This window comes from Meles meles, chromosome 1 (assembly GCF_922984935.1).
Source record: "Meles meles chromosome 1, mMelMel3.1 paternal haplotype, whole genome shotgun sequence".
Lineage (NCBI taxonomy): Eukaryota > Metazoa > Chordata > Mammalia > Carnivora > Mustelidae > Meles > Meles meles.
In genome coordinates this window covers 186,613,721-186,639,313 of record NC_060066.1, presented here as the reverse complement: position 1 = coordinate 186,639,313, position 25,593 = coordinate 186,613,721, and the positions used below count along the sequence as shown (strand labels likewise).

At 41.7% G+C, this 25,593-nt stretch overlaps 1 protein-coding gene across 25 annotated transcripts in view; it reads left to right on the top strand.

Annotated features, from left to right (window-relative positions):
- Positions 1-25,593, top strand: part of MACF1 (microtubule actin crosslinking factor 1) — a 353,302-nt gene that overhangs the window by 218,505 nt on the left and 109,204 nt on the right. For 21 of the 25 annotated variants that reach the window (XM_045981912.1, XM_045981910.1, XM_045981909.1 and 18 more), the window contains 9 exons: positions 2,375-2,510; positions 6,047-11,485; positions 12,000-12,149; positions 14,167-14,382; positions 14,470-14,619; positions 17,050-17,283; positions 19,552-19,701; positions 21,197-21,430; positions 22,828-23,028. In XM_045981912.1, coding sequence (XP_045837868.1) covers positions 2,375-2,510; positions 6,047-11,485; positions 12,000-12,149; positions 14,167-14,382; positions 14,470-14,619; positions 17,050-17,283; positions 19,552-19,701; positions 21,197-21,430; positions 22,828-23,028 — 6,910 coding nt within the window. The remainder of the gene's footprint in view (positions 1-2,374; positions 2,511-6,046; positions 11,486-11,999; positions 12,150-14,166; positions 14,383-14,469; positions 14,620-17,049; positions 17,284-19,551; positions 19,702-21,196; positions 21,431-22,827; positions 23,029-25,593) is intronic. The other 4 variants (XM_045981945.1, XM_045981953.1, XM_045981938.1 and 1 more) reach the window with 1 other exon arrangement.

Here is a 25,593-nt window from a genome sequence, read left to right as displayed (position 1 = left end):
GAACCCAAAAGAGAACAGAATTCTAAAAAGAAGGTGGTCAGAAGTCAAGAAAGATTGAGACTGAGAGATTTTTATTGAGTTTAGCAAGTTGAAAGTTTTTGGTGACTGGTGAAAAGTTAGGGCATGATGTTAGATGGAGTATGATTGGGAGTAGGGAACACATAGGTGAGGAAGGTAGTGATGGCACAATTAGACTACTCCTTCAAGAAGCCTGGCCATAGGAAAGGACAGAAATAATACAGTAAATAATTAAATAGAATCTGTGTTCAAGAAAGGCTTATTTGGGGATGCCTGGTTGGCTCAGTCAGTTAATTGTCTGACCCTCAATCTCAGCTTGGATCTTGATCTCAGGGGTGTGAGTTCAAGCCCTTCACTGGGCTCTGCGCTGGGCATGGAGCCCTCTTAAAAAAACAACAAAAGAAGACTTATTTTCTTAGAAGTTGAGAGAGACTTAGCTGTGTTTATAGACTGAATCTCACGTGCCAAAAGGGAGAAAGAGATTGAAGTAATGGGAGACAAGTCCCAGAAGATGCAGGAAAGGAAAAAATTCATCAATGAGTGGAAAGTACAACCCTAGACTGGAGTCAAGACAATTTTTCCTCTGAAGTTTGAGGAAAAGAAGGTTAGGAAAGGTGTGGATGGAGGCAAATATGTCAGGAGTGAAGCCAGAAGGTGGAAAGAATTCATTCCCAGTGGTCTGTGTTTCCTCTTTGAAATAGGCAGAGAGGTTTTTTGCTGTTGAGTTAGGGCAAGGGAATTAGGATTGATTGGGGCCTCCAAGAGGGTTGTCAGGAAGCTCTGAGGTCCATTAGAACCTGGGAACCAGTGGGATCTCTTCCACAGGGACCCTCCCCTCCACACCCCCCCAGGTGTGTGCGTGTGTATACGCACGCACACACACATATGCACGTGATATACTTCACCTGCAGGCGGGAGCAGAGAAGTCCAGTGGTTTGATTGATCTGGGGCAGGAGTTTCATCATACTGGCAAGGACAGAGTTCAAGGATAATAGCAGGAACCTGATTGAGATGTTGGACAGTGGGATCTGAACTCCAGAAAAAAGATACTGAAGACCCTGAGGAGGATGACAGATTAAGGAAAAATGGGGGAATTAAGGAAGGCTTCAGAAATCTCAGTAAGTTGATAGGTAGTTGTAATATGAATCACAGGGTTCATTCTCAAGAACAATATAGAATGAGGTAAGGAAGTTGTGAAAGTCATACTGTATGGTGACTAACTTAATAAAGTCACTAGATTCAAGATCATGGTTAACTCTAGGGAAAACGATGAAAGAATGGGGTTGGTGACAAATGTACATTGGACTTTGAATATATCTGTAATGTCTTATTTCTGTGGAAAGGATCCAAAGTTGGGGCACTTGGGTGGCTTTGTTGGTTGAGGGTCCAACTCTTGGTTTCATTTTAGCTCATGATCTCAGAGCCATGAGACTAAGCCCTACATCTGACTCCATACTTAGCAAGGGGTCTGCCTAAGATTCTCTCTCTTTCTCCCTCTGCCCCCCACCTCACAGTTTTTCCCTCTCAAATAAATAAATCTATAAAAAGAAAGAAAAGCATCTAGGGGACCCTAGGTGGCTCAGTTGGTTAAGCATCTGCTTTGGGCTCAGGTCATGATCCCAGGGTTCTGGGATCGAGCCCCATGTTGGGCTCCTTGCTCAGCAGGGAGTTTGCTTCTTCCTTTCCCTCTGCCCCCGCCCCCCATGCTCTCTCTCATTCTTTTAAAAGTCTTTTAAAAAAGAAAAGAAAAGGATCTAAAGTAAATCTGGTATAATATCAAAATTTGATAAAGTTGGGTAGTGGGTAAATGATAGTTCATTTACTTTCTCTTTTGTCTAAAATGTTTTATTTTGAAAAAGAGAAGTGGTATAAGAATAAAACAACTGAAAAAAAAAAAAAAAAAAAAAAAGAATAAAACAACTGGAAAGGTAGGGTTATAATCAGAAGTTACTATCAAACAGTAGATTCTTGAAGTTTAAAAGTTCAGAGGTAGAATAATTTTAAATGATGGCAGGTTCCAGAGTTTGCCATGTGTGGGTGCAGTTCAAGTGGAGTAGAGGCCATTTGGATTGGAGGCTGTTTGTATTGAGAAGGTTTCAGACTATAGCATAGGCTGTTAGAGAGTTGGTGACATGAGCATTGACATCACCAAGAATCATGACTTGATTTGAAATAGACAGGAATATGAGCCAGATGCCCACGTGCTCAATGAATATGGAAGAGTGACCAGATGATCCATAGTTAACAGTGACAAAGAAGAAAACCATCAAGGTGGAGAAGACATGACTTTGAAGTAATAAGGGAGAGTTTGGAGAAAGGTTTTTCTCTAAAAGAGCTTCAATACTTCCACTTCCAGGCTCTCGGAAAAAGAGAAGGAACAAATATCTGAGCAGTTGAATGCCCTGAATAAGGCTTACCATGACCTTTGTGATGGTTCAGCAAACCAGCTTCAACAGCTTCAGAGCCAGTTGGCCCAGCAGACAGAACAAAAGGTACTTTTAGTTTCTTTCTCCAAATGGGAAGGGTACCTTTCGAATGGTATGAAAACAGCTTTGCTATTTGAGAATCATGTTCACTAGCTTTCCATGACCAATGTGACTTAATTTTTAACCTCACCATAGCAGCCATTTGTCTTGTGTTTCTTTACTGGGGTTCCATGATGTATTGGTCAGTCAAGAATACTAGAAGGCACTCATGGCCAACCCTGTAGACCCTGGTTCACAGTTTCTGTTGTCTGCCATTTTGTGGCAGACCACAATTGAGGAGAACATAAATCCTATATTATATCTGATCACAGGGCATCAAGATTACACCTTCATGGCATTGTCACTTAAATGTTGATAGCCAGGAGTTCTGACTATTGGGAAGATGAAGCCATGTCCTCTTCCCCCATACTTTTTTTCATATCTAAATGAGAAATGTTCACTTCCAAGCAAGCTGGTGGATTAGCTGTACTGACTGAGACGCTGGTTCCCCTTACCCATGGTCATCCCATCATGTGACATCTTTACCAGTTCCCACTCATGTTCACTTCCTGGGCCATATGAAAATTGTCAAGGTCCTCCTGGTTGTCCTGAGTTTTTCCTGGATACCTGTGTGTATATGTAAACTTACCATATTATATACATGTGTCTTCGGGATATATATGTGTGTTTGCCTGCTTATTTCCTATGTTGTGAAGCAATGGCCAACATATGTGGGGCAGGTCAAAATTTAAGGTCATGTGATTATCAAATTTGGTCTAGATGATGCTCAAAATGATATTCAAACAAAACATGCTTTGACTCTGGTCCTTGGATATGAAATTCGTGCATCAGGAGCTAGAGTTGTAAAGACCACAAGACAGAACCAGCTATGATTTATTTGGAAGTAGATTTCCAAAAAGAATGTGCTGGTTTAGCGTTCTCTGTGTAAGGTAGCCCACTTCTAATGGCTTATTGCTTCACCATATAAGGGAGTATGTGAAAAGTTTTAACAATTGCTTGCTGAGAACACCCAGTTCTCATTTTGAAAGGTTAAAAAAGGGGAGAACAGAAAGAAAGCCAAGCTGCCGAGCACCACTACATTGAGCATGATGTGTCCCCTGTTACTGTTTGTGTGTTTCATGTGAAGTATTGTTCTGATTAACTGACATCCTTGCTTACAAGTTTCACTAACCCTTTGGAGTTTAAGCACAAATGCACAAAAGGGAAAAGAGGACGACCTGTTTGGGGTTCTTTCTTGCAAAAAAAAAAAAAGCAGTCGCATGCTGGATGCTAACCCCAAGCTTACACTGTGTGTGCGATGCGGCTGAGCTGCTCCGTAAGGCTCTCTCTCTATCTGCCCAAGGCGTGCTGCGACTCTGGTAAGTAGAAGCCTTTTACATTTCCCTTCCTCCTCTCCCTCTGTCTTGCTCTGCTTGTTTAGGTCAGAATGTCCATGTTTGGTAGGACTGAACTGATTTCTCTGGATTATTTCCCAACTCAGTGCTTCCTGCCTGTCCTTCAGTTAAGAGAATACTGGAAGGAACAGCATGTAGTCTTTTCTCTTCGTCTAGCAATTGGCCAGACTCTAGGTCTTTCTTCAATGTCAGCATCTTCGAGACTCGAGGAACCTCAGAGAAGAAATTAGAAGTTCTCAAAAGAATCTTTTCCTCTGTCATCTTGTCAGCTTCTGAGCCGTCTTGACATGGATTTTATATAAAGAGTTATCCATACATCTCAAAGAGTCATGCTGGTGTGATTTTTCCCTCCAATCTCTGTAGAACAGATACCTGGTAGATTCGTGTGAACAAACATTTGCTATATACAATTTGAACTGCTTTCTAGGTCAGAACACAGAAGGGGGATGGGGAACAACGCATAATATTTTAAGTAGTGTGGTGAATTGTTACTCCATTATTTGAACAAATACAGTGAGTTAGGGATGTCAACCAATGTTTTCCCTCATTTGCCTTCCATTCTCTGTCTCTTAGAGCATGCAGCTAATTGAATTTGAAATCCTCGGTGTATGTCTTTAAAATCTAGGAGCAAGTAGCTTAAGGATTTTAAGGATTTCCTTACTTTTTACCAATTTATTCGTTAATTCAGCAAATGTTTATTGAACTGCTGGCACTGTTCCTAGACACTGAATGAGTAAAGTACCTGCTCTTACAGAGCTTACTTTCACTGAGACAGAAGGAAATGCATTATTTAGGAGGTAGGGAAGTGATTGGCAGTTGCTACAACATCCTGTATGGATAAGTTCAAGAGTTAAATAAGGATCAGAAGGTAATACTGACCTGAGAGGGACAGACGAAATCATCTATAGAAAATAATGAATGTGAACAAGAGATAGGAAGTTGAGAGTAATGAGTTTTAAATGGCAAAACACTTGAATGATTTAATTTCTGAATACCATCATTCTGTGATAAAAGGCTTCAAAACAGAAATTCTTCCAGGAGTTTTTAGGGTTTAATGCAAGGGTAACTTTGGCAATGTATAAGATTTGCCTTTTCTCCTGGACTTACAACCTAACTCCTGTGTATGATGTAGTTCTGCTGACCTGTCATTCATGTTTTTCCAGATCTAATGGGGGAAGTAATGTGATAACACAAGACTTAGAGTCAGACCTTGATTTGATTCTGGAACTCACTTGTTTTGTGACCTTGGCGAGTTACCTAATAACCTCACTTTTTTACCTAATAGCCTCATTTTCTCATCTGTAAATTAAAGACTAAAATAATTGCTTTCATAGGATTATTTTGAGACTTAAGTATCAGTGCTCAGCACATATATTAAGTGCCCCACAAGTCGTAACTATAAGCATGGTGCTTATACTAGCCATTATAGCCTGGATCAGAAGAAAAATTGCTTGTCGTTCCAGAGGTAATGATCCCAGTCTATCCCTTCCTTTACTTGCTACTTCCAGTTCCCAGAACTAATTTAACTCAGGGCCACAGACGTGGAAGGCACTAACAGTGGCCACTGACAATGACTGCCCCAATTGTAAAAGAGCTGCTTGAGTACTACATGCTGGGCTGTTTACAGAGATGCACACCTGTTGTGTGGCTACTGGCCTTGCTTGAATATTTCTTCTAATCCTGTGAACTGGTCCTGCTCAACTCATTATCACAGAAGTACTATTTCAAGAGTTTTCTGCGTGGGTTGCAACATTGAGAAGTTTGCTATGTAGACTTGACTTCTCACTTCTGGGGAACTGGTATATTTCTAAAAGAATCTTTTTGGTGATTTAGTCTTAGAAATAGTTGACCTTTCACTTTTACTGCTTGCTACTTTGTAGAGCTTGTCACTCAGATATGCTTAATGCTACATCCATCAAGTAATCGTGAACTTCTGGCTATAGTCAACATTCTGCAGTTTAGACAAATTCTTTCTTAGTATGAATGCTGCCAGGCTTTAGAGTGTTTCTTACACATTGGGGCTCATCCCAGGCTGGGTTTTTCTTGTGGTCAGAATTTGATATACTGTCGTTCTGTGAACGAATCCTTTCAATAGCTGGGCTTCTCTGATTCACTTTTCTTTTTCTTTCTTTTTTTTTTTTTTTTTAGGGTTGTAGAGCAGTTGCTGGGGTGATTGACCTAGGCACAGTGGAGATATTTCCCATCTTCCGAGCCATGCAAAAGGGCCTCATTGACCAAGACACAGGCCTTGTGCTCCTGGAATCCCAGGTTATCATGTCTGGCCTCATTGCCCCTGAGACCAGCGAAAAGCTCTCTTTGGAGGAAGGTCTAGCCAGGAACCTCATTAATCCCCAGATGTACCAGCAGTTTCAAGAACTACAGGATGCTCTGTCCTTAATAAGTGGGCTTCCTGAGAGCAAAGGCCTTCTTTCTGTAGTGGAAGCAATTGACAAGAAAATAATCAGTGAGAAAGTTGGACTGAAAGTCTTAGAAGCTCACCTGGCAACTGGAGGTTTCAGTCTCCCCCCTAATGAGGGCTGCATTAACCTAGAGGAGGCTTTTCACCAAGGCCTCATTTCTCCAAGGCTTCGCTCAGTGTTAGAGTCTTACCTGAAATCATCCAAGAATTTGATAGACCCCAACACAGCTGAAAAAATCAGTTTGCTGGATCTGATGCAGAGATGTATTGTCCACCAAGACTCAGGGTTGAAACTGCTGCCTGTCAAGCAGTTGGCAGGGGGAATGGTGAGCTTGAAGTCAGGCCGGAAGGTTAGCATTTTCCGTGCAGTTCAGGAAGGCCTAATAGACAGACAGGTCACTGTCCGGCTACTGGAAGCTCAACTTTTTGCTGGTGGCATAGTGGATCCAAGAACAGGACACAGACTCACTGTGGAAGAGGCTGTAAGACATAATTTGATTGACCAAGATATGGCCTGTGCTCTTCTCATAAGGCAGCTTCAGACAGGAGGCATCATAGACACTGTCACTGGACATAGGCTGACAATAGATGAAGCAGTGAACAATGATCTAGTAGCTGCTAAGATTGCCCTTGTGATTCTGGAATCCCTTTGGTCATTCATGGGGTTGCTGTGGCCTGAATCTGGAGAGATCCTCCCAATCACAGATGCCTTGGAACAAGGTATTGTGTCTACTGAATTAGCTCATATAATCCTTAGTGGCCGACAGCATATTAAAGCTCTGTTTCTACCAGCAAGCACAGAAGTTTGGTCGTGGAAAAGAGCAGTAGAAGATGGTATGTTGGACAAAGATCTGGTCAGTAACTTAAAATCAATTTGCATACCTGATGTCATGCCCCACATGCAATTAGCAGAGTCTTCAGAACGAAGCAAATGGAACATTCATCCTGGAGCAGTAGGTCTACCACAGAGCCAGAGTCAAACTGAGGGCATAGTAAGCCCTAGTGAGAAGCTGTTGCTTCAGCTGATGACTCACAGCTATATCAATGTGCAGGATGGACAGAGGCTGCTCCTTTTAGACGACGAGCTGATGGAGACACTGACAGCAAGAGGTGAATATCAAGCAAATCCTCCAGAAGTGTTTGAAGTTGGGCATCAGAGACTAGAAACTCCTAAGGAATTACAACAATTGGTAAATGTCAAAACCACAGAAATTTTCTGTGATGGGCTGAATGTGAGGCCACGTGAATTCCAGGTTCCTTTCCAGAATGAAGAACATCCTAATCAGGGAGATTGCACTGAAGCAAAAGGCAAAATGACCACTGTAGAAATTGAAGCTTCTACTGTGGAGAGTCCTAAGAGGGACCTGTTTGTGGGGGAACAAAAAGTGAGAGATCCAGATGTTGATAGTTTGATGGTCCTAGATAAAGTCAAATCAGAGTTAAAAGGCCAGTTGTTAGGCACCAAAAAGGAAGAATTAATAGGAACGGCTATCAGAGAGAATGTTAGCAGGGGATTTCTTCTTACAGCACCCACTGAGGAAGCTGAAGATGTGACCTTGGTGGTGAGCAAAGATCCTTTTCCTGTTGAAACACTGAAGGAGGAAGGGCAGACTCCCAGAAAGACTTCCTTTCTGTGTCAGACAGAACAAGCAGATACACTTGAAACTGAAATTCCTGGTGAAACTGGAAGGCCGGTCATAAAACCCCAAAGCAGAAAGTCACAATTTCAGGTAAAGAAAACTCTAGATTTAGAATCAGAACTGAAGTCTGAAAATGACATGAATATTCTAGACAAAAAGAAAAGCTTAAATAAAATATTTTTGGGTAGAGATGACCATAAACAAAATCCAGAAGGACACGACATTGTAGGCGGTAGTGTGTTGACATTAGACAAGACAGATGTGGAAGACAGTGGTCATGAAACCTCCCTGTCATGCAGTCATCCTTCAGAATTGCTTCAGGAAGCTACCTTAAATATGTTATCTGCACAATTACTAGATGGTGGTATCATTCACAACCAAACAGGTCAGAAGCTCTTACTAAATGAAGCAATAGCCCGAGGTATTGTGCCCAGTCACACTGCTGTGAAACTTATGGGAAAACTGAACATGTTTCGGGGCTTCTTTGACTCTCAGACCTGCGAGTCTTTGACCACTGCAGAAGTCATTGATGAAGGTCTGATGGATGAGAAATTACTACATAATGTCCTCATGGCAGACAAAGCTATTAGCGGCGTTTTAGACCCCCGTACCCACACACTCCACTCCGTGAAGGAAGCAGTTGCAGCTGGACTTCTTGACACACAAACAGCCTCCAGAATTTTAGAGGGCCAGGTGGTGACTGGTGGAATTGTTGACCTAAAACGAGGCAAAAAGGTTTCAGTAACTTTGGCCTCAAATCTTGGCTTGGTGGACAGTGCAGACCAGACAGAGCTTATAAATCTGGAGAAAGCTTCCAAAGGCAGAGATGCTGAGAAAACAGTTAGGGAGAGATTTATTAGCTTACAAATGGAAACAACTGGGATTATGGACCCTGATAGCAAAGCTCCTTTAACAATCATGCAGTCCATTGACCGAGGACTTCTGGAGAGGGAGGAAGCTGTTACGTTGTTGACTAAGCAGGTGGTAGATGGAGGTATAATTCACCATATATCTGGGATGAGACTTTCTGTTGATAATGCCTTTGAACATGGAATCATTGATGAATATTTAGCCAAGCAACTCAAAAAAGTTGAGAAGTTAAGCCTCTGTCGGTTTTTTCATCCTGAAACCAAGGAAACTATTTCCTTTCCTGAAGCCATAAAATTAGATCTTGTTACCCCAGACTTGAAAAGAGAAATCCAAGAAATTCAGACTTTGACTGGAAGCTTTGTGGATCTCATTTCTGGCCAGAGACTGACCTTGGCAGAAGCTGAAAAAGAAGGACTATTAACTAATAAAGCAATATTGTCTTCAGGAATGATGCATGGGATTGTAGATCCTGAAAATTACAGAATTGTTCCTTATTCAGAATTAGTAAAGAAATGTAAGATTGATATTGAATCTGGACAGAGATATCTAGAAGTAATTCCCTTCTCAGACATTAAAGATGAAGCAAGTGACAGAGTACTTACATTGTCCCAAGCAACACAGCTTGGAAAAGTGGACTTTATATCTACACTGAAGGTTCTGGAAGCTCAGGCAAATACTGGGGGAATCATAGATACTGCCACTGGGAAAAGACTGACATTGGCTTCAGCTTTGGAACAGAAAATAGTAGATGAAAACATGGCAAGAATTATTGCATCTCATCAGGTATTAAATGGAGGAATTGTTGACATATTTAATGATCAAAGAGTGACTCTAAAGGAAGCTGTTGAGAAGGGATTTATCAGCCCTGAACTGGCAACTATGATCCAGATAGATACTTCAGAGTCCTGCAATCACGGGGCTCAGGTTGAAAAGCAAGATGGCGTTAAAGTATGTGAAATAGAGAAGGAATTTCTAAGAAGGGAAATGTTAGTTGCTTGTAATCGGACTGCTGGAATGAGTTATAGTAGAGGAACTGGTGAGAAATTACTTGAGATCGGAAGTCAGTCTGCACAAGGAAAATTTAAAACAAGAGTTTCTTCCAGGGGGCAGGCCAAAAAGAGCAGGAAAATTTCATTAAAGGAATTGGAATGCAAGGATCAAGATAAAAGGAGTACTTCTCCAGAAGCTGAAAAATCTTTCAGTATCATAATTCCTGGTGATGATAAAGATACATTGCTGGGCCAAGGTTCAGTGACACTCTCTCACTCGGAAGTTTGTGATTTTAAACTCAAAGAGGCGGCTAGTGATGACATGGAAAAAAACACAAATGAAGAGCAAGAAAACATAGGGGCCAAAATGGAAATTACTTCTCATATGAAGCGGTCTTTATCAGGTCCAGATCCTAAAGAAATAAGAGAAAGCCAAGGAAGAATTATTTCAGGAGGACAAGAATCAGATTTTGAAACTTCAGGCAAATTGCTAAGTGAGCAGGTTATGCAGAAACCAATGAATACCAGGGAGAAAAGTAAGAGGGAGAAGAGGGAAATGGTTATAGAAGAAAGTGTCAAAACACGCAAGCCAGTTCTTTCTGAAGAAAAGTTGAATCAAGAAACCACCATTAGAGCTGACCAGGGATCCAATGTAGAGAGTCCACCTGTGGAAATAACCAGAAAGGAAAGAAGAGAAGAAGCTGATAGAGAGCTGGGATTTTCTATTATTTGTAAAGCTGAAAACTCTTCCCCAATGCTACTCAAAGGAATTTCTGTAAATCAGGATGTTTTAACATTCTTCAAACCTAATCAGGTCAATGAAGAAGAAGTAAAAAATTTAAGCCTCTCCTTAAGACCAGAAGAAGATTTATCTCAAATTGCTGGTGTAGCCCAGAGTGAACCATTCTCTTCTACAACCCTAAGACCTGAAGGATTATACTACCAGGAATCAGTTGGAAAGGCCCAAGTTGCAAGCAGATCTCAAATTTCTGAATCAAACAAACCTTTCCAAGGAGCCATCAGACTGGAGACCAACTCTTATCAAGATTCCTGGATTACTTTTAAGACCAAAGAAACCAAAGATCTGATTTGCTCATCTAATGAATATATAGAAAGATCATACCAGGAAGTACCTTTTGACTCAACAAGAACTCTTAAATTAGAAGAAACTACAGTTTCCACAGTAGACCCAAAAGCAGCCAGTTATCTGGAATTCTCACACAGCAAGGACTATCATCATCAGGACAGCAAAAGTGATAGTGAAATTTGTGGAATTCTCACATCTAAAATAACAACTCAGGAAATGACTGGAGAGAAATTTCTAGAAATGTCAAACCCTATAGATACAGGTGTGGAAGCAGCATCTTTTGAAGGCATAGTGACTCAGGGTGTTCCCAGAGTCTTAGCATCCCTTTTTCCAGAGAAACTGTTCAAAGATGTGTCTCAAAAAGAGAGGGCAGGGCAGCAGGATGCCACCATTAGTCCCACTATTCCAGAGACCAGTGAAGAAAAGCCAGTGCCACTCCCATACCCTACAGTGAAGATGAATGAGAAGACACCACAGGAAAAGCTCAAAGAAAGCCCTGGTGGTGAACAGACTCCCTTCATGACTACAGCTGGGGGAAGGGGAAATGAAGGTGTAAACCCAGAGCCCTCCAGAACAGCTAAAGTAAGTTTTCCCGTGGTGTGTTTGTGTATATATTTTGGATATAACTAGTTTAATGCTAAAACTCTTGACTGGATACTGCATTTACATATATGCAATTTTGTGCATACATACGGTTTCAGGGGACTAGATGATTCTCTAAGGTATAACTTAGTGTACCATCATCTGTTTGTTACAGAGTTGTTAGAAAATTAAGCAGAATGTCTTTCTAAAATTTTGCAAGGGTTTAAGTTGAAATACCAGATTGATGGTACCTATGGTCGAAATAGCTTTAGGAGGTTTTGCTAAAATGATATTCATGGATTGATAATTATGAGCCTCTCCTCCCTAAGGAAATTAATAAAATCACTTTTTTGTCTATTGATTTGAGACAACATAGACACATAACGTGTTTTAGTTCGTCCCACCCTATGTGTGGTAAAAATTTCTATTTGTCTATTAATAAGACCCAGCCTGCTTTTGAAGCAGACTTAAAGGTGAAAGTCTGATCTGAATGAGTTTTCTTTTGGCTCCACAGAATGTATTTAACCGGCAGCTCTGTCTGGAACATGATGAGAAGCTGGTATCCTATCTCTCTCTATTACGTGACATTGAAATGAGGACCAAACAGATTCAACCTCTGGACCTAAACCTAGCAGAGCTACAGGACCTGTTGTGTCAGGCCAAGGTGGGTTCCCAGAGACTTCCTGCAGGCCCACCAGCTTTGGAGGGAATAGAGATTATTAAGGAAGAAAAACATGTTCAGGGACACCTGGGTGGCTTAGTCAGTTAAGCAGTCTGACTCTTGATCTCAGCTCAGATCTTGATCTCAGGGTGGGGAGTTCAAGCCCTGTATTGGGCTCAGCATGGAGCTACTTTAAAAAAAAAAATTACTGGGGCGCCTAGGTGACTCTCATGATTAAGCATCTACCTTCAGCCCAGGTCATGATCGAGCCCCATGTCAGGCTCCTGGCTCCCAGCTCATCGGGGGTCTTCTTCTCCCTCTTCCTCTGCCTCTCCCCCTGCTTGTCATTTCATTGTCTCTCTCTCTCAAATGAATAAATAAAGATCTTTTAAAAAATTATTTTAGTTTTGAAGGGTCAGGGGTGGGAGGTTGGGGGAACAGGTGGTGGGTAATGGAGAGGGCACGTTTTGCATGGAGCACTGGGTGTTGTGCAAAAAGAATGAATACTGTTACGCTGAAAAAATAAATAAAATGAGAAAAAAAAAAAAATTATTTTAAAAAAAGAAAGGAAAAGAAAATACCATTATTTAAAGGGCTAAAAAAAAAATAGATTTTAAAAAATGGAGATCTCTAAAGAACATCAGGAAACACTGGCCTCACAGAAACCAAAGCAGAAGAGACTCAACAAGGAGTTGTGGCAGGAGTAAATACGGTAGGGAGACCAAGTGAGGACTAAAAGGGGGATTTAGTGCTCATAGTCATTGATAACCTTAATAAGAATAGTTTCAGTGGAGTCGTAGGATATAAATGAGGTTGCAGTTAGAACAAATGGGAGGTTGAAAGGGGGAGCTATTAATGTATATCATTCTTTCAGAAGGCTTGGTGGTGCAGGTGAGGAGAGAGGTAGGACATTAGCTGGAGTAGATGCACTGAAAGAAGAATGTTTTGTGTGGATTTGGGGGCTGATGAGGAGGAGCCAATAGAAAAAGAGAACTTGAAGTTAGGGGAAAGCAGAAATGATAATGGATGATCTGAATTCCTGAGGACATAAAATGAGCAGCTTGAGAGGGAGGAAGAGGAGCCCTTTTCTTCAACCAAGGTTAAGACTTGTCACAAGCTTGGAGTCACAATGAGGACAGGCTATAGAGGTTAAGTTCTCTCAGTATCCGGAGTGTGGCCTTGGGAGGGCAGCTGAAGAGCAGGTGAGGATCACGTCCAGAACCACCAACTTTCCCACAGCGTATTTCTGGCTACATTGCTGAGGATCAGAATATTGTAGGTGGCTGGGTTGGGGAGTTTTTCTATTTTTTCCTTCTGCCCTATTGGAATTTGGAGTGGAAGAGTCATTCTTTTGTGTTTTGGGGGTTTTTATTTTTTGTGTGGTTTTTTTTTAAGATTTTATTTATTTGAACAGAGAGCGCACGTGCATGAGCAGGGGGAGGGACAGAAGGAGAGGGAGAAGCAGACTGCCTATTGAGTATGGAGCCCAGTGCAGGGCTGGAGCCCAATGCGGAGCTTGATCCCAGGACCCTGAGATCACAACCTGAGCTGAAGTCAGATGCTTAACTGACTGAGCCTTGTAAGAGCCCAGGAAGAGTTGTTCTTCTACTTGACTTATTTTGTGTCACATTATATGAAGTATACTGACACTCTCAAAGAGGTAGCAAGTTGTATGGGAAGGTGCGCTACACTGAAACAGAAAACCTGAATCCAAGTCCTGGCTCCATCGCTGAGGTGGTGACTTTAGACGAAAATAAAAATAAAGAATAACATTTTCAAATGCTGAGGCATCGCTTCCATAAATCGGTATAATAATCTGGTATAATAATGATCCCAATTCTGCCTACCTCGAGAATGAGTGATTGTGAGAACCAAACAAACATGAACGTACATAAAAACATTTCATAAGCCATAAAGCAGGTGTTGGCATGAGGGGACAGAAAACTGTGTTCACAGCTTATTCCTAAATAGCAAGAGTTCTAGTCTTGATTTTGGAGGTAACTCCACTTTATCCCCCCAGGTATTAGACAGGGAGCTAAAGGATCTGTCCACCTTGGTGAATCAGGAATTAGAATGTGTGAATCAGATTATCATCAGCCAGCCTCAAGAAGTCCCCGCTCAACTGTTGAAGGCTCTAGAGAAAGATGCTAAGAATCTTCAGAAGTCCCTCAGCTCTGTGAGTGACACCTGGAGTTCCAGACTACTCCACCTCCAGAGTGCTGTGGAAGTAAAAAAGGTTGCTTCTTGTTTTTATTTACAAAGGCTCACAAAGTTTGGGCAGGTTTGAAGATTTTCGTCATCTAATTTGCCAATTGTTTCTTAGGCTAGAGTGTTGAATCAGTACAAACAGTTAGAAGACCGACTTCAAGATCTGAGAGCCTGGGTTGGCAGCGTGACTCTTCTTCTGAACAGTGAGGAATGTAACGATGAAACCGACACTGAGAGTCTGAAACACCGTCTCCAGCAGTACAAGGTAGGCGCCCCACCCATTCTCAAGTAACTCCTCTGAGTTACATCAATTTTATTTTCCTGCGAGCCAAACCAGAATCTGTATTTCTCTTTCTCAGGAAAACTGATACTCCATTTTAGAAGTAAAGTCTGCTGTGTTTTTAGGTTATCATACTCTCAGAGCTTCAATGATGATGGTTATTTCTCCTTGCATCTGTTCTTAGAGAGAGAGTTTGGAATGGCCTATTATTTTCAACTTCATCTTGTCTTTATAACTGAATATCTAGTATCCGTCCTTTGTTTCTAATTTTGCATACACCAATTTCAGGAGACTTACTGATCCATGATTGAAAACATGGCTTGGCAAACTTTTTCTGTAGAGGGCCAGATAGTAAATATTTTAGGCCTTGCAGGTCATACACAAATAGACTATTTCTGTAGCACCCATTCACCTTTGCTGTTGAAACATCAGAGCATCTGTAGACAGTACATAAATGAATGTTCATGGATGTGTTACAGTAAAACTTTATTTACAAGAACAGGTGGCAGGCAGATTTGGTCTGGGGACTGTTGATTACCAACCATTGATCTAGAGGGATGCTTTTCTTCTCCTTAAGCTTTAAATTAATTGATCCTTTTTATAAGTCAGTGAGGGAAAAGTAAACACTGAGATACTCAAGACTTGAGGTGTTTTCCTCCCAACATTATTCTTTGTTTTGGTTATACTTATGATAATATCAGATATTACTCACACTGGTTTATTTGCCCTCTGCTATAGATAGCACACTCCTTAAATTCTTTCTAAAGTCAGAGCAGAACTAAAGATGCCCTCTCCTTCTGTTTTATCCTCTCCCTTTTCCTTGGTCTTAAGAGAAGCAGACATAATTTGACCATGGTCAGGCTTCTTGGATGCAACCCATCTTCCCCCAATCCCCTTTTTTAAAAGATTTTATTTATTTATTTGTCAAGATAGCACACAAGAAGAGGGAGTGGCAGGCAGAGCAAGGAGCCTGATGCGGGATTCGATCCCAGGATCCTGGGATCATGACCTGAGCCAAAAACAGACACTTCACTCACTGAGCCACCCAGGCATCCCAACCCATCCCTTTTTGTATTGCAAGAGTTGACCTGCCATCTTCATCCATGCCTTTTCCTCCAAATCTTTCATTAGGCGAGTGAGTTGCAGACTTGATCTGCTCACTAGGAGAGTATTAAAAACAAGAGTGAATAAAATTCCTGTGACATAGTATATGATATAAAAACACAGAGCATCTGGGGTGACTGGCTGGCTCAGTGGTTTAAGGCCTCTGCCTTCGGCTCAGGTCATGATCCCAGGATCCTGGGATCTAGCCCCTCATTGGGCTCTCTGCTCAGCGGAGAGCCTGCTTCCCCCCTCTCTCTCTGCCGGCCTCTCTGCCTGCTTGTGATCTCTGTCTGTCAAATAAATAAATAAATAAAATCTTTAAAAACACACACACACACACACACACACACACACACACACACACATAGAGCATCTCATGCATGGTTTCCTCCCCAAGTTATAATTTAAATGAATGCCTTACTGGGAAGGCAGCCACAGTCTAAGTCTTGTTTTGCTAATGACAGTTTCCCAAATCCATTCATCACAGATGAAGAAAGACACTTAGCTTATTGATAAATATGCAAGAACCCCTTTCTGTCTGCTCTGCAGAATTGCTGACTACCCTTGGTTTCAAAGCGATAGAGATATAATTATTTTTATTGCATCCAGTGTTACATAGCTGATGACCACTACATATTTGTGGAAAAAGTGAAAGCTTTTAATCATCTAAAAACAGATAAATTCTAGTGGTAGGTAGGTATATATATGTAACTATGATATAGGAAAGTCTGTAATCTTTTATATCCTTAAAATGTATAAGCAACATTATTTACTCTAAAAACCATGTAGTGCTGTACTACAAATAAATTGAGTACCTCCCTACTTCTGGCCTTTTAGCAACTCATTGCTGGACAAATACAAATAGATATTTGATCCAATTTTAGTATATGTGCTGCCAAAGTGAGCACACAAATAGATGTTTGAACCTAAGAAAGTACGATTAGGTCAATCTATCTCAGACTAGAAATTCATGATAAATTTTCCAAATGTTAAAAATTTTTTTTTTACGGAGACCTGGATTAGCAGTAGTATAATTCTATTAACATAAAAAAATAAAAATTTACTGCATTTGGAGATACGGTTCAGTAAAGAAAACCTAATTGTAAGATATGAGGAATTGGCAGAGACCAGAAATGAGAGAGGTTTCCTGTGCTGATTTGGCCCTAGAAATGATCAGTATCAATGATAAAAATACAGCAAATTAATCCCTCTTTATTTATGTTGACTCTTTAATTAAAACCAACAGCTTCTGCTTTGACAGAATGAGAAGTTTTATTATTTTATTTTTAATTTTTTTATTTCCTTGCTTAGGATCTGAAGCAGCCCATGGCTGAAAGGAAATCTCAGCTTGATGCTCTTGCTTTTGATACTCAGTTCTTTATCTCGGAGCATGCCCAGGACCTATCCCCTCAGCAGAACCGGCAGGTGCTGAACCTTCTGAGTGAACTGCAGAGGTCCTTCCAGGACCTTGTGGAGCAGACCGCAGCTCAGATGGATGCCTTGCAGGGCCATTTTCAACAAATGGAGCAGGCAGCTCAGGTCAAGGTCAGACTGAACCAGCAACTGGGCTCACTTTGTCTTTTGGGGTACCTTCTCTGTCCTTGAGATTTCTGGTCAGATTCCATCTGTCATGATTCTAGGAGCCGTTGACCAATTTTTGAAATTTCGTTTCCTCCAGACCATTCTGTTCTTGTCTAGGAGGCAGCTGTTCTGGCTGTATTTCCTGCCATGTTTTTGGTTTTATGTGTGCGTGTGAGAGAATGTGCGTGTTTACGTATGTATGCACGTGCAAGTATTTTCCTTTTAGTTAGACTTGACCCTCACTGTGTCTCATTGTGTCTGACTTCCAAACAAAAGTCATATCCCTCATCCTTATTTCTCCTCCTTTCTCCCTCAGCATTCTTTTGACAGCCATGAGGAACAGTTAGATAGTCTGAGCTCTTGAAAAGAATGGTTCTGAAATGAATTTTATTCTGGGGCTTTTCACATGATTAACAGTAATATTCCTTGACCGCCTTCAAACAGCTGACAACGAAATTTTTATCAGAATCGTATTAATTTTTTAGCACTTTTTAAATCATGATTAATTTCTAGCACCTTTCTTTACACTGTGATGCCCAGTGCTCATTCAGTTATGGAAAACAGGGTGTAGAACTAGGTGTTAATATTTTTAAAAGAAACCATCCTACCACAATCTGTCACAACCCTCTTACTGCAAAACTCAGCATAATTCCATTGATGGTAACATCATAACCTAAGAATACCAAGAATGATGCTTAGGCATCTTTGCTGTTTGAACAGTAAGTTGGAGTTGAACAAGATGGTATTAGAATGTCATTAAAAAAAAAAAAAAAAAAAGAATGTCATTGTCACCAGCAGTCTATCTCAGGGTCACCTTTATTAACTGTTGTGCAAAGTTGAATGGAGCTCTTGAGTTAGACTCAGCCAAAATTAAGTTAGTCAATTCCGTATGTCCCCACATTGCTGCTTGTTGTTCCAACTGTACTGAATTGAAATAAAATACTGCAACCCTTCAGGTTACTTTCCAAATCTGAAAATTTGCAATATCCTCACTTGGAAACATATATAGCATGGTGTAGTCTGTGGATAATCAATGAAATAGCTTGGGCCTGAGCCACTTTAAGACCCAGCCTGGATCCAGGGTAGGCCCCTGAGTTGCAGCAAGTGGTAGAACTGCATGTGAACATTGTCTCCGAGTGCATAATTAATTCCACAATATTTATTAACCTTGTTATTGTCAGAAATGCTCTGCTTCTCTCTATATTTGCCCTGAATGCATGTGTATGTCTGTGTGTTAACTTGTTTGCTTTGCTTTTTTCAGATTCAGTCTGCACCCATCCTAACCCATGGAGATCCCGTTTTACAGCTGAAGAGCTCTTAGGAGTTCTCTTCCAGAGCCCTTCTATTTGTCCTAAAGAGGGGGAGAGAGGGCCTATGTGGGCACCTGTTTGTAAGTGCAGGTGACTGAACACCATCAGAAGGTAGAAACTGGTGGACAATGTTCTAGAAGGATGGTTAGGAGAACACATCATGCTCAATGGCTCAATTAGGTGCTTTAGTGTCATACAGTCGAGATGAGATTTGGAGAAAGGATCAGGCACAGAAACATATTCCCTCCCTCCCTGTGGGCCTGACTTTTGTCTTTGATATCACTTGTAGACACCTGAAGGAATGAGCCAGTTGCTATTCTTGGGCAGTTTCCTTCTCAAAATAGCCAAGCCGCTCATGCCTGGCATGTAATCATTCCATTTAATGGGTATCTGCATTTATGAGACGTTTGATTTATAAAGTTAGCTCAATTATTAAGAAGCTCAATTAGCTTATGAATTATCCAGATTCTTGATTTTTGCCCCCCTCTTAATCCAGTCCTTCTAATGTTCTGTATTTTAGCTTAGTATGTAGCATATCTAGTTCTGGTGGAGGACTTGATCATAGCCACTAATTTATTATTATCTCCATTATCGTTTATGGATTTGAAGCATCTGGGCTCTCTGTTCTCCATTTTCAGGGCTAGTAACAGCAGTCTGGCAAAGGAACTCCCAACCAAAACTGGGGAGTGTTCTCACCTGAAATTACCCCTGAATATAATCCAAACTGTTGACCCAAATCAACAGACTGTCCAAATGAGGGGAGCTTTCTGAATATGACTTCTGTGCTTTTTCCTGCTCTAGTCTCTCACCAACTCTTCCATCCTTAAGATATAACCTTTCTGTTTTACATTTCAGGGAGCTATCTTGTATTTGTAAAATGAGAATTTTTAATCATCTCTTGACCCCTTTGCCTTTTAATTAGACCCTGCAGAAACAGCAAAATACCTGTCACCAGAAACTGGAGGATCTTTGCAACTGGCTAGGACGGGCAGAAAGTGCATTGGCAGGCCACCAAGGTAGAGCTACCCAGCAGGATCTTTCTGCTTTGCAGAAGAACCAGAGTGACTTGAAGGTCAGTATGAATTAATTCACTTTTCCTCTTCCTTCAGCAAGTCTTCATAAAGGCTTACTATGTGCCAGGCACAGTGCTTCATGCGGCAACATAACGGTAAATATCTCTGTTCTCATGAAGTTTAGAGTCTAGTGGGAGAGACAAACGTTATACAGACAAGCATAAAAATGAACATGTAATTATTAACTGTTACATATATAGGGGCATCTTGGTAACTCAATTGGTTAAGCGGCTGACTCTTGATTTTGGCTCAGGTCTTGATCTCAGGGTCTTGGGATCAAGCCCCATGTCAGACCCATATCCTGCTGGGCCTTGTAGGCTGCATTAAGGATAAGGAGTGGTGGAAGCCTGGCTGGCTTATCAGTAGAGCATATGATTCTTGATCTTGGAGTTGTGAGTTCTAGCTCCACAGTGGGTGTAGAGATTACTTTAATGTTTTTTGGGGTTTTTTTTGTTTTTGTTTTTTTAAGATTTTATCCATTTATTTGACACACAGAGAGATCACAAATAGGCAGAGCAGCAGGCAGAGAGAGCGGGAAGCAGGCCCCCTGCTGAGCAGAGAGCCCGATGCAGGGCCCAATCCCAGGACCCTAAGATCATGGCCTGAGCCAAAGGCAGAGGCTTAACCCACTGAGCCACCCAGGCACCCTAGATATTACTTTAAAAAAAAAAAAAAAAGGTTGCCTGGGTGGCTCAGTCAGTTAAGCATCTGCCTTTGCCTCCGGTCATGATCCCAGGGTTCTGAGATCAAGTTCTGCATCAGGCTCTTTGCTTGGTGGAGAACCTGCTTCTCCCTCTGCCTGCCTCTCCCACTGTTTGTGCGCTCTCTCGCTCTCTATGTCTTTCTCTCTACCCCCCACCCCTGATAAATAAATAAAATCTTAAAAAAAAAAAAGCCTAAGGAGTGATAACCAAAAGAGTATAAAGGACCAATCAAATCTCAACTCGGCTAGAATCCTATTGTCAACTCCTTTGTGTAGAATGACCTCTTTGAGGAAAACTCATTACAAAAACATCATGTTTGTGGACAGTCTCCTTTTTTGTCTTCATTAAATATTTGCTTAGAAATTTAAATTTTGCTTAGAAAATTAAGTATTAGAGGGGCACCTGGGTGGCTCAGTTGGTTAAGCATTTACCTTCCGTTCAGGTCATGATCCCGGAGTCCCAGGATCAAGCCCCTGCTACCTGCTCAGCAGAGAGCCTGCTTCTCCCCCTGCCCCTCACCCCACTCGTGTGCACTCGCTCACTCACTTTCTCTCTCTCAAATAAATAAAATCTTAAAAAGAAAATTAAGTGTTAGAATATTTCTTAAGTTAAAAAAAAAGTCTTAGAAGTTCTTATCTGCATTGGTTTAGGCCTAAACCCTAAGCAGATTATAGTGCAGATTATACCTGCACCAGGTGTGTGTCATCCTAGCCGTGCCATCTGTGAGCTGTTAGCAGCCTTAGAAGAAGGAATGTTGACATCTCTGCCCTCCCTGTGTTCATGTGTTAAGGATTTACAGGACGATATTCAGAATCAGGCCGCCTCATTTGCCAGTGTTGTCAAGGACATCGAAGGCTTCCTGGAAGAGAACCAGGCCAAGCTGAGCCCCCATGAGTTGATGGCTCTTCGGGAGAAGCTTCATCAGGCTAAGGAGCAGTATGAGGCTCTCCAGGAACGGACACGGATGGCCCAGAAGGAGCTGGAGGAAGTGGTGACCTCAGCCGTACAGCAGGAGACTGAAAAGGTAACCAGACTTCTTTGATACGTGGTGTTTTTCAAAAAAAAAATTTTGGTATCTGGCAAATGAAGAAAAGGTAATAAGGGGAAACTGCCTTACAGAGAGCATAGAATCATAAAAAGAGGCTACTTCAGGTCGGGGGTGGGAGGTTGGGGGAACAGGTGGTGGGTAATAGGGAGGGCACGTATTGCATGGAGCACTGGGTGTTGTGCAAAAACAATGAATACTGTTACGCTGAAAAAAAATAAATTAATTTGAAAAAAAAAAAAAGAGGCTACTTCAGGAGCTGGTCTGTGATTTGGGAAGAAACATCCTAAAGGACTTTAAGTCAGGAATAGTTGGTAGGAAGTTCATATCACCCACCCCACTCCCAAAGAAAAAATATTTTTACTATCTGTGTACTCAGTACTCTAACTGGAAGATCTTGGAAAGAACTTAGTGAAGAAGGGTAGTAACCTTAGGGAGGAAAAAGCAAATGGCACATTTCAAACATGAATCTAGATTGATAATCCAAGAGCACAAAGAGGAAGTATCTGGGGAGTCTCTGTGCCTCACACTATCCTCAGGCTGCCCTTGCCGATCAATGGAAACTGAGGCACTGGGATAGACCTAGGAGAAGGTAAAGTCTCAAATGATGTTCTGCAACCCCCTTAGCCCTGACAGATTGAATTAGAATCCTTTGTCTGGCCATGGATTCTGACACAAATGGGGGGAGATAGAAAATATGGAAAAGAGAAATAAATTACCTGAAGGGGAATTCTGAAATATATGAAGGTATCACTTGGCATAACCCGTTTAATTAATCACAGTACTTGAACAGTCAGAAAATGGAATTCAAGAAGCAAGTTTTAGGACTTAATACTCTGTCCAGCAGAAAAAGGGTGGGAGAAGTCTACATTTCCCTTAGGGAAGGGCAGCTGGTAATCGAGAGTGACTGTACTGTTTCTGACCCTGCCAAGCCAGGGCGTCACTTCTGCACACCTATGAAGGATTCCATAAAGCCTTGCTGGGCTGCCAGGACTAAATCATCTCTTAAAGCCTTTTAAATCCTGGGCTTTGCCACCCACACCCCTCCCACACACTTTATCATAGGCAGCAAAGCAGGGTTTATCCTGCAATAGCAAAGTGGTAGTACAAAGCTCTCGAGGTGGGATGGGACCCAAGGGGGTTGCTCTCCCTTTTTTAAAAGCAGTGAGATACAGACAAAAATCTAGAGATTGTTTTAACTAATTGTTTTCAACAGATGTAGAAGATGCTCATTCTTTTTTGTGGTTGCAAAGACCATTTATATGTAGTCTTAGAGCTTCTCTTCTTTAGCATGAAAGTCTTACTTTTTTCTTAACCTTTGTTTGTATAGCTGAGTATCTAAGGCCTTCTCACTAGACTCCTTCTGTGGCTTTCAGAGTAAAGCAGCAAAGGAACTGGCAGAGAACAGGAATAAGATTGATGCTCTCCTGGACTGGGTGACTGCAGTGCGATCTGAAGGACAGATGGAGCAGCTGTCAGGAACTAGCCTAGGGAAAGGAGCCTTTGATACCACGGATGCTCACAAGGGGGCAAGCCAAGCCCCAGAGGAACTGGACAAGCAATGTGAGAAGATGAAGGTGAGAATGTTAGCCTGTCTTCACTCTGCTGGGCACCTCTCTGCTGCCCTGGGCAAGTCACCATAACCACCTTGCCCCTAAATCCAGTAAGCACAGTAAGTTTGTCTCAGTTCATGCCCACTTTGATACCTCAGCAGCTTTGACACTGTTGAAGCACTTTCTCCTTTGCTTTCCAAAGCGCTCCTATGCCCTGGTAATCCTTTTTCCTTTCCTCTGGCCAGTTTGTGAGATACTGTTTGTGAGATACTGCTGTGCTTCCAGGGGGCAGCTGCAGCCTCTTCTCATCTTTCAGAATATACTTCCTTTGGGTAGTTCTATCCACTGAAGACACTTTAGTTACCACCTGTACTGGAGAATTCCATGTATGTGTCCAACCTAAATGCCTGTGCGGAGCTTCAAACCAGTACATAAATCCATCTGCCCGTTTGTAACTTGGAACTACAAGCAGTTCAGCCTCGAAAAATTGAGCTTCGGTTTCCTCTAACATACCCTCCACCCCATCAAACTCGTTCTCCTTCCTCTACTCCCACTTTGTTGCCAGAGCTAGACATCATCTGGGACTCCTTCTTCTCCCCACTCTCCTGTATCGAATCAGTCATCAAATCCCCTCTTCTTTGATCTCTTTCAGAGTCATCCCTGCTTCTCTGTTTCCCCTGAGCTGTGATTGTGGTTTGGACTACTGTCACCTTCCTTTTGAGTTGTTATGGCAGCTTCAACTGGTCTCCTTGCCTTGTGCCTTCTACCCTCCCTCCTACATGACTAAGTGATCTTCCAAAAATACAATATCCTGGATTAACCCTTTTTTTAATGGTTTCCTGTCATCCTCAAGAAACCATTCCTTACTCGCTCTTTATCTCTACCCATGTATTCGTTATTCAGCAAATATCGAGCACCTGCTGTATGTCAGGCATTGGAGATAAACCAGTGAACCAACCAGAGGAACTGTCTCCTAGGATATTAACTGGCATATGCAGGCATACTTTTTGCATGATTGAAAAACAATACGTTTAGGGAAATTAGAAAACACATGGATCACCTATTTAGTAGTGATGCCTTTATAGCAAAGAAAATTTGGCTTAGTTAGAATGCTTCTACTGAATAGTCTATGTCATTGCTTTGTTTTGTATTAATAGGATTTTTGCCTCTTCCATACTGCTGCTATGCTTAGAGATCCATCGTAGGGTGTCCCCCAAAGCTGTGGCAGTCATAACAACACAGAGCAGAATGGTCCTGCTGTCACAGGACTGCTGGCAATAGTCAGCCTGACCAGGGAGCATCTCCATCCTAGGAAGTAGACTGCCTTACTTGTGGGTGGATGAGAATGGGAACACCTGGAGGGTGTACAGACAAGCTATGGTACTACCCCTTACTATCTATTTGAGAAGGAAAGATTTGTCACCCTAGCTTCCCTCAGATAATGTTGAAAGCTGATGCTATAGGTGCTGATACAGGTTGAAACTGGACAGTGTTCTGGAAAAAATTAGGCTATTGTCCTGATCTAGGAAGTTGCATAAACGGTATAGATAGGCAAGAACACTGACTGAATCCCCACTATTGTCTATTAGACTGAGGAAGAACATTTTATTTTGTTTTATTTAAAAATTTATTTATTTATTGGGGGAGAGAAAGCTTGCATACAAGGTAGGGGAGGGGCAGAGGGAGAGGGAGAGAGAACCTCCGGTAGACTCCCTGCTGAGTGTGGAGTCCCATGACCTGAAGATCGTGACCTGAGCCGAGATTATGATCTGAGCTGAGATCATAACCTGAGCCAAAATCAAAAGTCAGATACTTAACTGAGCCACCCAGGCACCCCTAGACTCAGGAAGAAGAACATTTTAAGAACAAAACAAAACAACCACAACTCCCTAAAATAACTTATATTCCATTGAAATAGAAAAAAGGTCCATGTGTAAGCACATAGACATAGCGCATACAAATAAAAAATACAAATTACCTGTGCTCCAGAAATACAGTTTACTCTCACTGGAATACAAATTGTTTCTTTAAAGCATTATTTTTCTAAGAACTTTCCTAGGTGGGACAGTGTTCAGGGATATTTCACAGCTAATGGAGACTTCACAGCTAAGTAGTTGCAATTTTTATATTGTCATGTTTGGCTTATCCAACTTACTCTCCCCTTCCATTAATGCGGATAGTTATGAGCTGGCCACTTGTGCCTTCTCTTAGACTTAGAATGGTTTAGTGAAGAGAGCCAGATTCTTGTCTTAGTTTGTCCCTTAACTGTTTGCATGACCTTAGTCAAGACATGTAACATTAACATACATATTGTCTGCTTATATTGCCATTTGTGCCCCCAAATCACTTGAGATATTATATGTGAAGTCTTTTAGAAAACCCTAAGATCCTACATGTATCAGTTCAGCTGGGACTAGTATATGGTATAATGCTTAGAAAGTGAGAGATGGGGGTGCCTGGGTGGCTCAGTGGGTTAAGCCACTGCCTTCGGCTCAGGTCATGATCTCAGGGTCCTGGGATCGAGCCCCACATCGGGCTCTCTGCTCTTCAGGAGGCCTGCTTCCTCCTCTCTCTCTGCCTGCCTCTCTG